We start from the raw sequence: 13,710 nt of genomic DNA, 5'->3' as shown, positions 1-13,710 counted from the left end.
CCTGCTGCCCCTTGAGCATCTGCAGCTCCTGCAGAACCAGGCATTTCTTTGCTCCCCACAGGGTGGTTCCCACCCCCAGAATGGAATCTGGAGGCAGCAGGATGTGCACAGTGCTCCCATTTCCTACAGTGCAAAGGGGCTGCAGGGAATGATTCCCCTGCTCTTGCAAATCTGCCAAAACCTGCAGGGCACAGAAGTGGGAGCTTCAGGAATTTGCTGGCCTTGGGAGTGGAGCTAACAGGGTATTGAGAGGAACATATCCCTCAAATACAATCTCTCTGCATACACAATATCTGTCTGGACAGACAGATAAAGCAATAATCAGATATCTTCTGTATCATATATATGGCACATATTCTATAGAATCTATCCTTAGGTGTTGTATGGTAGATCTGTAAGATATTACAAATAATAAGCAATAATAAGGCAAGTGTCCTCCTTAGGGACACACACTTCAGAAGGGAACTTCCACTTGACCCCCCCCCTTCAGCTTTGAGCCACCCGGTGCCACAGAGGGGGACAGAGCTCCTGTGGAACATTCTATTCCACTGACACAGAGCAAGGAATAAACCCAAACTATTGCCTGGGTTTGTTCCCTGGGGGTCTCTGCAGCAGCAAGCCCAGCCCCACACTGACTGCTCTGGGCTGTGCAGGCATTTGTGCTTCTGCCTGTCTCACACACACACACAAAAGTCTGGTGTAGTGCTGCCCTCACGAAACCCCCCCCAGCCTTGTTCCAGCTAAAGCCGTGGAATTTGTCTTTGTTTCCCTTGGGTTCAGGGTCAGGTTGTGCCTGTGTCCAGCCCAGAGGCTCAGAAAAGCATTTCTCCCGTCCCACTGCAATCTGCTGCTGCAGACAGGACCCAGGCACTGGTGGCACTGGGAGTGAACAGCAGAGTGTTTCCAGGGGCTCTCTGAAGGAACACAAGTGTCCAAAGAAACCAGCACAAGTGTCCACAGAAGTCCCAGTCCTTCATCCCTGAATGAGCTCGTTCAGCCCAGGAAAAACTGTCTGGGTTTTATTTCCATGGAAGGAGCTTTTTCCCACTTGAACACCAGTTTAGTTCCAAACCAGTTTCTTCATTTCCTCCTCCCAATTTCCCTGAAGGACACTGACAGGGACCATGGACACTGACAGGGATGACAGAGTTTGTCCCTTGGCCATACAGCTCCTGCTGTTTGGCAGCACAGGAGAGGTTAATTAGAGCCCAGGCTCCAATCCCAGGGCGCGCCTTGGATCAGCACTTGGGGATACAAACTGACCTTGGGCTCAGGATGCAGCTGCCAGCAGAGATTTCCCTGCAAATTCTGCAGTGAGTCAAGCTCTGGAGAGGAGATTGTGCCCCACAGATGGGATTGCAGAGGCTCCCTCAGGTCCCCAGCATGAACCATCACTCTCTGCAAGTCCCTGCCAGGAGGTTGTAGCCAGGTGGGGGTGGGGCTCTTGTGCCAGGAAGCAGCAGTAGGACAAGAGGGCTGGGTCTTGAGCTGTGCCAGGGGAGGTTTAGGTTGGATATTGGGAAGCAATTTTGTACAGAGAGAGTAATGAGGCCTTGGAATGGGCTGGGCAGGGAGGGGATGGAGTCAGCGTCCTTGGAGGTGTTGAAGGTGAGAGTGGATGTGGCCTCAGTGCCATGGTCTGGGAAGCACGGCGGGGTTGGATCCAGGGTTGGACTTGATGATTGGGGTGGTCTTTTCCAACGTGGCTGATTCTGTGATTCTGTGATTCCCATTCCTATGGCAGCACATGCTTGAGGCTCTGTCCACAGGGTGATAGAGATGTCTGTCCATATATATCTGCAAGGTTAGTCTGTAAATGTGTGGTGTTAGAAAAGCAGGCAAAGTTCTGGGATGGTTGTAGAAAGAGAAAGAAGCCCAGAGGCCAGTGCAAGCAGGCAGCCCTCAGCTTGCACATCATGTCCCCTCCGTGCAGGTTCCTGTCCTTGAGCCCAGGCCCTGAGGTGAGGCTGAGAAGTGGCGCGGAGGTGAGCCCAGAGCTGTCCCTGAGGTGAGGCTGAGAATGAGTGCAAGGCAGAGGTGCTACTGAGGAAGGAGACCCCCGTGGTGGGGAACAGAAAAAAGCTGTGGGTGCCCATCCCCAAGAAGGTGCTGTCTTCATCTCCTGTGTGCCAGGTGAGCTGGGGCTTTGCTGCAGAGCTGCGGGCGCTGATTTGAGCGGCTCCAAGTGCTGAGATGGTGGCACCCAGGAACACAAACTGTGCCTGGCCACGGAGCCTGCAAGGAGGAGCAGAGACAGCCCTGGCAGTGTGGGGGGCCAGGTTGTCCCTGTGCCTTCCCCTGCAGGCCCTGGCTGTCCCTGCTGGGCCCCTGTCCATCCCCATCAGGTCCCTGCCCGTCCGCCCCGGGCTGAGCTCCCCCCAGGAAGTGCCGTGGAGCTGAAGCTGCTGCCATCCCCCCCCCTGCAGCCGCTGGCCCAGGCAAGGGAGCAGCAAAGGCAGGGCCAGGAGCAGAGGCAGCAGCAGGGGAGCCCTGGGGGGGCCGGGAAGCTCTTGTGTGGGGCAGGAAAGAGGCGCTGGGCACGAGGCCGGGGCTGTGCTGAGCAGGCCCAGCCCTCACATCCCCCCAGCCAACGCCGGCTGCCCGGGGGGCTTGGGAGGGACCCCCAGCCCGTGTGCCCCACACTCAGCTGGCAGGGAGAGAGCCAAGGGACAGGGCCATGGGTGAGGGACAGGCAGGGCCATTGCAGGGCCACGGTGAGGGCACAGCCTGTGGCAGCAGAGCTGCCCAGGGCCGGGGGCAGCCGGGGGTGTTGGGACCAGCCAGTGGTGGGGCTGAGCAGAGCACGAGGCCTCTTGCAGAGCCCTGGAGCAGCCTCCCACTTGCCAGCCCCACCCTGGTGGGGTGACACTGTCCCCTCCCTCCAGGACACTCCCCCAGAAATCTTCAGGGAGGGCCTTTTGTGTCTATTCCTCATTGCTGATTGATGCTGGGGACCTGATGGCCCCTCTGCAATCCCATCCATGGGGCACAATCTCCTCTCCAGAGCTTGACTCACTGCAGACTTTGCAGGGAAATCTGTGCTGGCAGCGGCATCCTGAGCCCAAGGGCAGTTTGTATCCCCGAGTGCTGATCCATCCTGGGGACCCAAGGGATCCTCTGCCATTCCATCCATGCAGCAGGAGTCACCCTCCTGCCCTTGACTCTCTGCAGAGGAACAAGTGCCATCTCTCTGTTTGGGAGAAGCCAGATGCTGCCCCTGGGCCATCAGAAGTGGTGCTGAAGCCTCTTTCAGCCCAGCCCCGGGTGCAGTTTTCTCATCCCCTCAGCGAGTGCCCGCTCCCCCAGCTGGCACTGACCAACCAGGGCGTTTGGCACACGTGGTTTGGTGGTTTGGAGAAACAGCCCTGGACAGGCAGGGGGCCAGAGAAGCTCGAGTGACAGCCCTGGAGAGTTTGAAGTGACACTACATTAATACAGGTTTTGATTAATATATTGCAACTCAATCAGGTGCTCATGAAGTAACATCGCTTTCCTTATCCTCCCAATTAAACACTTTTCTTTGAGTTGAATGTTCATATTTGGAGTTCTTTTTGGCTGAAATTTAACTTTTTGTAGTTTGTGAGGAGGCTCATCTTGCTATTTCTAAGAGGTTTTTTACCTGAATCTTGTTGGTTTCGAATTTCTGGGCTGAATCTTGGTGTTTTGGTGGATTTTATGGTAACAGGATGCCTGGTGAGTTCTAGAGATGGACTTGGGCAGCAGGAACCCCCAAGCCAACATGCTCAGCCCTTGTTTCTCCCCCATCAGGATTTGTCCTTCCCAAAGCTTGGGCGGATGGAGGAGGAGGCTGCGAGGAAGAGGAAGATGCCTTGGGCCCCCCAGGCAGGTGAGGAGGAAGTCAGTGGCCCTTTGGGCGGGTGTTGTGCTGGCTCTGGCAGCCCAGCATGGCCCCCGGCTGCAGGACAAACCCGCTGCCGCCGCCGTCCTGCCGGGGCCGGAGTTGGGGGGATGTCCTTGGCCTTCCCTGTGGTCCGGAGGCAAATCCCCTCCCTGTCCTTCTTGCTTCCTGCCCCAGGCCCCGAGCTGAGGACGGAGAGCCTGGAGGACAAATCCCCCTGTGAGAAGCTGGTGGGAGAGGCCGTTTTGAAGGGCTCCACGACGCAGGAAGGCAGCGGGGAGGAAAAGGGCCGGAGATCCTCCCGCAGGAGGGGCTCCAAAGCCAGCCCAGGGTGCTCTGAGGAGGAAAGACCCAGCCTGTGCCGGGAAGGCGGCCGGAGGTCTGAGCTGGTGGTCCCTGAGCAACCTCCCAGCAGGGAGAAGCGCTTCAGGTGCTTGGAATGTGGGAAGAGTTTCAGGAAGAGCACCGACCTCCTCAAGCACCAGCACATCCACACTGGGGCACGTCCCTACACTTGTAGGGAATGTGGAAAGGGCTTCAGCCAGAACTCCAACCTCCGCAAACACCAGCGCATCCACACTGGGGAACGTCCGTACACATGTGGGGAATGTGGGAGGAGCTTCAGGAACAGCTCCCACTTGATCCAACACCAGCACATCCACACTGGAGAATGGCCTTACACATGTGGGGAATGTGGGAAGGGCTTCAGTGACAGCTCTGGCCTCCGCATCCACCAGCGCATCCACACTGGGGAACGGCACTACAAGTGCTTGGAATGTGGGAAGAGGTTTCAGACCAGCTCACATCTCCTCCTGCACCAGCGGACACACACGGATGAGAGGCCCTTCCGCTGCACTGACTGTGGGAAGGGCTTCAAGCACAACTGCCACCTCATCAGGCATCGGCGCATCCACACCGGGGAGAGGCCCTACAAGTGTGGGGAGTGTGGGAAGAGCTTCACCCACAGCTCTGCCTTGACCTCACACCAGCGGACTCACCGATAAAGGAAGCCCTTGAGTGCCCTGACTGCGGGGAGAGCTTTGGCCGCTGCTTCCACCCCAAATGAACCCCCTGATGGTGAGGCAACCCCTGGAGTCCAGTGACTGTCAGTCCATCCCTTTCTACCAAAAAGGGCCAGTCCCCTTTCCCAGGGGCAGCTTCTTCCAACAGAACCCTTCTTGGGGTGTGTGTGGAGATTCCTGCCTTGGCTGGGGAACCCCCAAGGTCACTGCTGGAGGTTGAGAGCAGAGATCTCCCCACCAGTGTTGGTCTGGGGGAGTTCCATCCATCTCTAATTAAGAATTCTTGCTTTTGTGCCAGCTTGAGTAGAATTGCTTCAAGACTTGCTTTAGTGTAGAGCACTGTCCTATCTTATCCTGTACTCCTGGTAGTTTTAGTGTTTCTATTGTGCAGTAAATAATTCTGATGAAGATCTTTTGTCTGATCATTTGGAACCCTAAATAAATTCATTTCTGTCGATAGATCTGATTTGCCATCATTAAAAGCTGGGGGACAAAAGTGGTTCAGTCACACCTCTGTAATTCCTCTAAACTGAAAGTGTTGTCATAATCCAAGGCTGAGACTGGATCCAGCAGCCCCCAGCACCCCACAGTAAGTTGGGAGCTCAGGGGACCACCCCCCTATGCCAACCCTCATGTGTCCAAAGACCCCTATTGGACCGTTGGACCCAGCAGACCACCCGCCTTTTCCACCCTTCTCCCTGTTACTCCCGCTTTCCCATTCTCCCCTCAATTCCTGGTTTCCCCTGCGAACAGTTTTGGGGTCCCAACACCCACTTTTTCCCCTTCTCCTGTGGGTGCTGAAGGAGAAAATGAGGCTGCACACACAGAGTTCCATTGTGGGACTTGTCCACCGACACTTTTCCATGTCCCCTTTTATTCCTCTTCTCTCATGAGCAGCACCCACTGTTTGTTTTTTAGTCCACCAGAATTCCCAACATCGCCCCAAAGCAGTGCCCTGATCCCACACATTCCCCTCGCCTCATGTTCTGGCTGTGTTCAACCACCAGAGAAAAACACAGGCTGGTCATGCAGACTGGTTCAAGTGCATTTCCACTTGGAGAAACAACCTTCTCTCTCTCCAAGCACTCAGCCAAGGTCCATCCTTGCTTTGGATTCCCATGAACTCAGTGCAGGTGCAGAGTGACTCCGCTTGGTCCCACCTCTGCCCCTGTTTTGTTTGGACACGCAGAGTTCACGGCCAAGAGGGCCAGGACCCGGGCTTCTTGTCTTTGGGCTTGTCCCATGCGCTTCCAGAGGACTTGGAATATTGAAACCAGACAGATTCTGAAACACCTGCTCCTGGTGCTGCCACAGTGCCCATACACTGGCACTGCAGGCATGGCCTGCACTGAATGGCCAGTGCAGCAGGAGCCGTGGCTGCGGTAGCTGCCAGGATTGCTGCAGAGATGATCCAAGCAATCAGTCATCCACTGAGGATTTCCGGATTTAACAGTTTCCTTAATTCACTGTATCCTGCATCATCCTCCCAGCTTCTGCTTAGGACTGGGAGCCACAGTTTGGCTCTTCTGCCATGGGAATTATTAATGATAAATCAAGGCTAGATACATTTTGATCTGTGATACAACTAAAATAACAAGGATTACTTACAGGGGTGTCAAAGGTATTGTCAGTCACACGAATCACAACGTCAGGTGTGGCCAAGAAGGGTCTGAGTGACAGGGACACACACCATGGCTGAGTCATTAAGCCAGTCAGTAAGAGCTGGTAGACCCAGTGAATTCCCCCTGGAACAGTGTCTTCCCGATGGGACATCCGGGCAGGGCTTGCTCTGCTCAGGATTCCCTGCCTCCTCCCGGGATTCTTGAGGGACACCTAAAGGCAAGTCCTGACCAAAGGAGACCTGCCACGACCCCGAGTCCTGGCAAGGGTGCTGCCCGTCTCCTGCCCCAAAGAGCTGTGCCCCCGGGGGACTTCTCTGCCAGAGGGCAGCCAAAGCCAAGGGGCACTGAGGTCTGCCCTCTTGCCAGTGGCTGTTGGGAGCGGCAGCTGGAGCAATTGGTGGCAAGACTTGGCATCTGTCAGAAGGCAGAAGCTGTTGTTCCTTCCTGGCATGATTTTTGGGTGGAAGTGATTACCAGCAGCACAAAACCACAGTGCTTATTTGCCTCCACCCCTGAAGCTCCGCCACATGAGGCCCTGCTTTGCTTCAGCTTCTGCTGCTTCTTCCTTTGTTGCCCTCAAGTGCTGGACGTAGAGTTTAGAAGCCCATGGCCGTGTTTTGAAGGTGCCTGCGTGGAGGAGAGGTTGAGCAGCTGCAGCCCGAGGCTGGTGTCCCAGCAGAGTCTCTAAGGATGGCACCAATGGCGCTGGCTGGGGACAGCTGAGTGTGGAAGGCACGTCCAGCCTCAAGCAGGGCCATTGAAGTCAGTCAGGAGGACAGGCTGCAGCTGAAGCTGCCCAGGGTTGCTGTGAGGCTGGGGAGTCACTGGAAAGCTGTGGTGGCCACTTGGCCTGAAGCCTTTTGCCAAAGCGGGTGCAATTGTGCCCAGAGTCTGGCCACTTTTGGCGTCCTGGCGGGTGTGGGTGCTGGGTGAGGAGGCCCAGGCGTTGTGGGTGCTGCTGCTCCTGGGCAGCCTCTGGTGCTGTTGTGTGTGGGGCGCGGAGCCGCTTGGGCAGCAGTGAGTGCACAGGCCTGCCCGAGGAGTTCAGCGCCCTGCCCGTGGTGGCAGCAGCTCTGCGGGCCCAGAGCTCTGGCTCAGCGGGGTGTCGGCCACAGCCCCGTGGCCTGGGCAGCCGCGGGGGCCCGGGCTGGCCGCCAGCCCTGCCCGTGCCACTGCCCCTGGCCGGCAGCACCCGGCAGACGTACCCCAGCAGGGCCCCCTTGCCCTCCTTGTCCCCAGCCAGGCCAGCCTGGCCCCCTTGGGGCTGTGCCCACCCTGCTGCTGAGGCCTCCAGGGTTTCTGCCACAGGGCTGCGAGATGCCTCGGGAAAGCACCAGAGCAGCCGGCTGGCAGGGAAGGAGGTGGTTGCCTGGGGGCTGCCTATGGCCTCTGCCCCCCAAGTCCTGGGACCTTTTCCCTCCACCCTGCCCCTCGGGGACTCTGCCCAGTCTGTCCCCTCGCAGCCTTCTGCCACCCACCCCCTCCCAGATTCCCCTCAAGGCTTCCCGCTCCCTTGTCCCATCAGGGCCTCTGCAGCGCCTCACCCCTTCCTGGCCTCCCAGCGCCCCCTCCCCTGCGGGTCTCCCCCAGCCCCGCCAACCTGCCCGGCAGTGGCGCAGCCCTGAAGGAGCTCCAGAGGAGCCGCTCCAGAGGCACTTGGGAGCCCGGAGCAATCCAGCCAGCAACACACAGGCAGGACACAGACGCTGCTTCCTGGCTGGGGGAGGGCTTGTGGCCATCTCCAAGGACAAAGTCCTCAGGGATCCCCACACCTCCAGCCTCTGCCCCTCCACTCTGCTGCAAGTGTTGAGGCTCCAGGAGAGCCACCAAAGGCCAAGGGGCTTCTGCTCACTTTTGCTGGCACGCTGCACAGCAGGGCAAGTGTTGCTGAGCACAAGGAGCCCTTTTCCCCTCTTCCCCAAGGCCCTGTGCACACTGGGCACCAAAAAAAAGCTCCTGGGCCTCTGTTTGTGATAATACATATGATATATTCCCTGCTGGGCTCAAAGGAAGTGCTTGCAGGGAAGAAGCATCTTCCCCACAGGCTCACGTGGCCCCAGGAGATGGAGCTTCCCGCATCAGTTCTCCACAGAGCTGCAGCAGCACAGGCAGACACTGCCCTGCGGAAAAGGCCGGGTCTTCCACACCCTGCACAGCCAGTCTTGGAGCCACTGGAATCTGGAGTGGGGAGCCGTCTGTACAGCTCTTTGCACGTAGCAGTGTTGAATTGCCAGGCCTGCCATGGCGAGTCTGATGTCACCTGTCACGCCTCTACGGGCTGGAAGAGGCAGGAATGGAGACTACCAGAATGGGAAGAATGGAGTTCTCCGTACAGCTCTGATGATGTGGAGAGTTTGAAGTGCCAGGTTTGAGACAGCAGGGGTGTCATCAGTCATGCCTTGAAGGGCTGGAAGAGAAAGGAAAGAGAGTCAAGGTGAGAGGCCAGGGGTGTGGGGAGGTGAGGAGCCCCTCCTGCCCGGGCCATCCCAGCCAGCTCTTGCCATGGCCAGGAGGGAGCAGGGCCCAAGGGGATCAGCTGGAAGGTGCCTTCCCTCACCCTGGCAGATGAGCTGCAGCTCTGGCTGCTCCTGCTTCATGGACCTGGCGGCGATCCCTGGGAAGACAGAGGCTGTCAGGGCCCCAGAGGCACAGGTCCCCCCCATGGGGACGCCCCAGGGCTGGGCTGGCCCAGGGCGGCAGCAGGCCCCAGGCCACTCGGGGCTCCACATGCCCTGGGCCGCATCCTGCTGCCGCTGCAGCAGCCGGGGCTGGGGCCGAGCTGCAGCGGGGCGGGGAGGGACCCCGGCCTTGTGGCTCACCCAGGAACTTGATGGCCAGCTTTCGCAGGGGCTCCTCTGGGCTCTCCAGGTACGGCAGGGCCTGCCGCACGTACTGGCCCACTCGGCTCCTGTCCTTTTCCAGCTGCAAAGAGCGCCAGGGCAGGGAGGGAAGGCTCGGCTCAGGCTCTGCCCCTTGGCCGGGCGCTCCCTGCCCCCAGCACGGGGCTCCCCTGCCCGCAGAGCCCTGAGGCCCGGCCAGCAGCCGCTGGGGCCGGGCTTTGGGGGGAGCAGAGGGCTGGGTGCTCCTGGGGAGCCAGGGACTGGGGCTTTGGGGCCGTCCTTACCAGGCACTCGCCAAACCTCCAGGGCTGCTCCCTGGTCACCAAGTGCTCAAGATCCCTCCACTTTAGGAACCTGGCTGCACCAAACAGTGCTTCCCGAGAGGCCTGCAGAGCAACAGAGAGCGGGCCATGGCACCGCAGCCCAGGGCACAGCACCCGCATCCCTGCACCAAGGCCAGGAGGAGGCTGCAGGCGACCGTGGGCCAGGGCAGGTGGCACAGCAGCCTCCTGCCATGGGGACACCAGAGCCCACGAGTCCTCACCTCTGCCACACGCTGGTTCTCATCGTGCCAGTTGAAGTAGAATGGCACCAGCCTCAGGTAGATGTGTGGCTTTAGGCTCTTGCTCCTCTCTGTTGCCTGCATCACCTCCCGGAAGAGGACCATGGAGAGCTGCTGCAGCTGGCTGTGCTCCTGCTGCAAAGGAAGAGCAAAAGACCTCAGCCCTGGCTTCTCCAGGCCCACTGGGGCACAGGCCTGAAAAGACACTGGGCCCAAAGTTTCCTGGCAGCACTCAGTGCCCACGATGAGGGACACAGAGCCTTACATTGTCAAAGAGTGGCCGCAGCACATCAAGAATCTTCAGGGCAGTGGGGCTGGATATTTGGATGATTTTCAAGCGGAGCACATTGATCAACGCAGAGAGGGTCATCTCAACCGCGTCTGTGTCTGCATCCTGCAGTAGCTCCAGGAGGCCTTCATTCAGGCTCCAGATGCTCTTAGCCTGTGTGGAAGACAATGCTGTGGTGCAGCCCCACGCTGCTGCTGCGGGGCCCAGAGGCCAAAGGCGCGTCCCAAAGGAGTCGGGCAGCTGAACGGGGAGGAGGAGAGCTGGGAGCAGCTGGCACAGCTGCCAAAGGCCAGCCAAGGCCAAGCTACTGCCTTGCACAGCCGCACGCTGCCAGCCCGGCTTCAGCCCCTGCCCCCTGCTCACCAGTGCGGGAGCCTTGCTGATCACCACCAGGCCTCGGAGCGCCAGGCGACGCCTCTCGGGGCACTCACTGCGCAGGCGCCTTGAAATAACCTGCAGGACGCTGAGCCCACATTGTCTGGGGTTCAGGCAGTGCAGCACCTGAAAGGCAGGGAGCAGTGACGGGGTGCCCGGCCGGCAGGAGCCCGGACCCGCCCGGGGCTGGGCCCAGGCAGCAGCACAGGGTGCAGGCACCGTCCCAGGCGGCTGCGGCTGTGAGAGGGCAGAGAGGGGGAGGCAGCTGGGCCAGGCAGCGCTCGCCATCAGGCTCACCTCCACCAGGAACGCCAGGGCAGGCAGTTCCCACAGGGGCTCTTCCCTGCTGAGCCGCGGGAGCAGGTTGGCGGCGACGCTGCGGCAGAAGGAGTGGGAGACACGGCACAGCTCCCTGCAAGGGGGAATAAAGGCACCAGAGACCCTGAGCCAGGTGGGTAAAGCTCCCCTGGGACTCACTCACACAGGCCTGATCTTTGGCCACCAGCCCAGGAGGGGACATGGGCGCTTTGGGAGGTGGCTCCTCCTGTGCAGCCACCCCTCTCCGCCTTTGCCACTCTGCTCAGCCATCCCTGGCTGCCAAGGCCCTCTGGCCCAGCAGCACGGGCACTGTGTGGGGTGGCCTGTGCACAGGGCAGAAATGCCGGGGGCAGTGGGGAGAAAGGGCTCTCACCTGGCCAGCAGACCCACTGCATAGTGGTGGGTGTCAGCCTTGAGGAGCATGTCCCAGCCACACTTGCGATGGATCACCATCACCACGTCCTCATCCAGCAGCTGGCGCAGCAGGGCTTTGACGGTCTGCACTGCAAACCTGTGTGCAGAGCACAGCCCAGGTCAGGCGCAGAGCCCCGGCCCCAGCCCCGAGGGCGTGGTAGGGAGAGAGGACTGGGATGGAGCACCTGTTGGGGTTGGGGGGAAGGCTGCGCTGCTCCCGGCATCGCCCCCAGAAGGTCTCGACCTCCTCTGACATCTCCTCTGTGCTGATGAAAACTTGGAAGAGCAGAGTCAGAAGGAGGCGGGGCAAATTGGTCTTCACTGCCCCTGGGCACCAGGGGAGCTGGAGGATCTCCCAGAGTGCCACAGTTGCCTGCCAAAGACAAAGCACCCAGAGACAGCTCTCAGGGCCCAGATGTCCATGTGGTAGGGCCCCAGCATGGCAGGGAGAGGCCAGGGGAGATACAGGGGGATCCCCCGGCCTGCTGGCCCTGAACCTGCCCCTAAGCCAGGGTTGCAGCCTGGTGCCTGAGGCAGGGAGAAGCAGTGGTGAGGGAGGATGAAAAGGTATCCCAGAGGCAAGCTGGGGGTGAGCAGAGGCCAGCTCAATAAACTCACAGCCAGGGCAAAGACATCGCTCTCATCCCCATCCGAGGTGCGTGTCCTGTGCGCTGGCCAGAATTCCAGCGCACGGAAGAGGATCTGCAGCACCGGCTCCTTAGTCCCTCTGGAGGAGATGAGCGTCCTCCACATGGTGCGAGCAGCTCTGTGGAGTCAGAACTCTGGCTCAGGGGGGTCTGGGACACAGCGCTGTGGCCTGGGCATCTGCAGGGCCCAGGTGACAGAGCCACGGTGCCTTGTGGGGCAGGGAGGCAGGCTGGCCTCAGGATTGGGGGCTTGACATGCCAAAGCTGGCAAAGAGAGGAGCTGGAGTGTCCTGGAAGTCTCCATCTCTCTGGCACACCATTTGGGACAGGCTGTGCAGGGGGATGGGGTCTAAAGGCAGGGGAGCCCTCAAGGCAGGTGGGCCCCATACCTGTCACAGGCTGGGGCAGAGCGCAGCAGGGTCACTGCAACATCCACAGGGTGTGCCTCGGTCAGCAGGACAAGAGTCTTGTCCAGCCTGTGCTCAGCAGACACATTGGACGTGAGCCACTGGTGGATGCACCTGACTATGGCCGGCACCTGGAGGGGACATGGGGAACAGTTGGAGAGCTGCCAGAGCCAGCAACTTGCCCAGCTTCCCCCAAGAAGTGCTCCCCTTGCCACCACACTCTGCTGCTCTCAAAGGCTGGGGGGGCCCAGCGCAGACGGCGTGAGGGGCCACAGCATCCCTGGGGCACTGGAGCCCTGGCTACAGGCTGCTTACTTGCTTCCCTGTGTAGACACCGCTCTCCACAAGCAAATCCAGCAGGGCAGCGCTGGTCTGGGCATTGAAGAGGTCCCAGTTTGCCGTGCCCCCAGTGGCCATGAAAGTGGTCTCTTCACGCCAAATGCACCTGATGAATCTGCAAACCAGCTACAGGAGGAAGGCAAGGAAGAGATGGATGTCCCCTGGAGGGCTGCAACAGCGGTGCTGGGCTGAGCAGTGACAGCAGGCCCAGCCCAGGAGGGGATGGCTGCAGGTACCTGTGCTGCCCTGCGGAAGCGGCCACGGGCACGGAGCTGCTCTTCTGTCCGCTCCTGGCCTGCATCTGGCAAAGAGCGAGCGCGCTCAGAGCTGAGGGTGTGCGGGAGAGGCCGGAGAACACAGCCCAGGCCTGGGCTCCAGGAGCAGGAAGGATGCCCAGTGGATGGAGCACGGCTGCCAGGAGATCAGCCCCGGCCCCTCTGCCCCCCTCCCTTTCCCTGGGCATGTCCAGAGGGGATGGGACAGGATGAGGCCAAGGGGGCTGCAGCCACCAGCCCTGTGGCCCAGCTCCAGCACTCACCCTCCTGTGGGGGCTGCACCTGCTGCACCTCTTCAGGCTGCTGTGCTGCAGCAGCCCCAGGGCTTTCCTCCTCCTCCTCCTCCTTCACCCAGGCCAGCTTGGGCACCGTGGGGGGGCTCTGCTGCACGTCTCTGTCTGGCGTTATGGCTGCCTGCAGCAGAGATGCCATGGAAAAGCTTTGACTCCCCAAGTCCTGCAGTCGTGCCTTGAAGGCAGCTGCAAGAGAGAAGCCTTGGAAATGCTCCGCCTCATCCAGTCCCACCCTCTGGCCTCGAGGGCACCTGCCCCAGGGACTGGAGATGCCTTGAGTAGCCCCAGGTGCCCAAGTGCCACAGTCTGGCCTGGAGGATGCACGGGGGAGAGGTGGAGAGCTGCCAGAGTGAGCAACTTGCCCAGCTTCCCCCGAGAAATGCTTCCCTTCCCAGCACACTGTGCCCGCCTCAAAGGCTGAGGGGGCCCAGCACACCCATCTTGGGGG

General features: G+C 59.9%; 2 protein-coding genes and 3 long non-coding RNA genes across 5 annotated transcripts; 1 reads left to right on the top strand and 4 right to left on the bottom strand.

The window, feature by feature from the left end:
* Positions 1-3,795: 3,795 nt before the first annotated feature.
* On the top strand, positions 3,796-4,863 carry LOC113978479 (zinc finger protein 239-like). The gene is made up of 2 exons (XM_027705438.1): positions 3,796-3,847; positions 4,037-4,863. Exons 1-2 carry the CDS (start codon positions 3,796-3,798, stop codon positions 4,861-4,863), a joined length of 879 nt encoding a protein of 292 aa, XP_027561239.1.
* Positions 4,864-8,696: 3,833 nt separating this feature from the next.
* Positions 8,697-9,386, bottom strand: LOC113978483. The gene is made up of 3 exons (XR_003537588.1): positions 9,323-9,386; positions 9,061-9,117; positions 8,697-8,910 (listed from the first exon to the last, which is right to left on the bottom strand). It is a non-coding gene; the product is annotated as an uncharacterized LOC113978483 (long non-coding RNA).
* Position 9,387: 1 nt separating this feature from the next.
* Positions 9,388-9,947, bottom strand: LOC113978482. Its single transcript, XR_003537587.1, has 3 exons — positions 9,888-9,947; positions 9,628-9,729; positions 9,388-9,425 (listed from the first exon to the last, which is right to left on the bottom strand). It is a non-coding gene; the product is annotated as an uncharacterized LOC113978482 (long non-coding RNA).
* Positions 9,943-10,610, bottom strand: LOC113978481. Its single transcript, XR_003537586.1, has 3 exons — positions 10,558-10,610; positions 10,171-10,347; positions 9,943-10,037 (listed from the first exon to the last, which is right to left on the bottom strand). It is a non-coding gene; the product is annotated as an uncharacterized LOC113978481 (long non-coding RNA).
* A 69-nt stretch (positions 10,611-10,679) lies between these two features.
* Positions 10,680-12,573, bottom strand: LOC113978484 (maestro heat-like repeat-containing protein family member 7). Its single transcript, XM_027705439.1, has 6 exons — positions 12,338-12,573; positions 11,920-12,067; positions 11,487-11,674; positions 11,261-11,398; positions 10,901-10,981; positions 10,680-10,806 (listed from the first exon to the last, which is right to left on the bottom strand). Exons 2-6 carry the CDS (start codon positions 12,052-12,054, stop codon positions 10,680-10,682), a joined length of 669 nt encoding a protein of 222 aa, XP_027561240.1. The 5' UTR covers positions 12,055-12,067; positions 12,338-12,573.
* Between the last annotated feature and the right edge of the window lie 1,137 nt (positions 12,574-13,710).

The sequence above is a fragment of the Neopelma chrysocephalum genome, unplaced genomic scaffold, assembly GCF_003984885.1.
Source record: "Neopelma chrysocephalum unplaced genomic scaffold, ASM398488v2 Primary Assembly neopelma1_334, whole genome shotgun sequence".
Classification (NCBI taxonomy): domain Eukaryota; kingdom Metazoa; phylum Chordata; class Aves; order Passeriformes; family Pipridae; genus Neopelma; species Neopelma chrysocephalum.
This window is presented reverse-complemented; position numbering and strand designations above follow the sequence as displayed.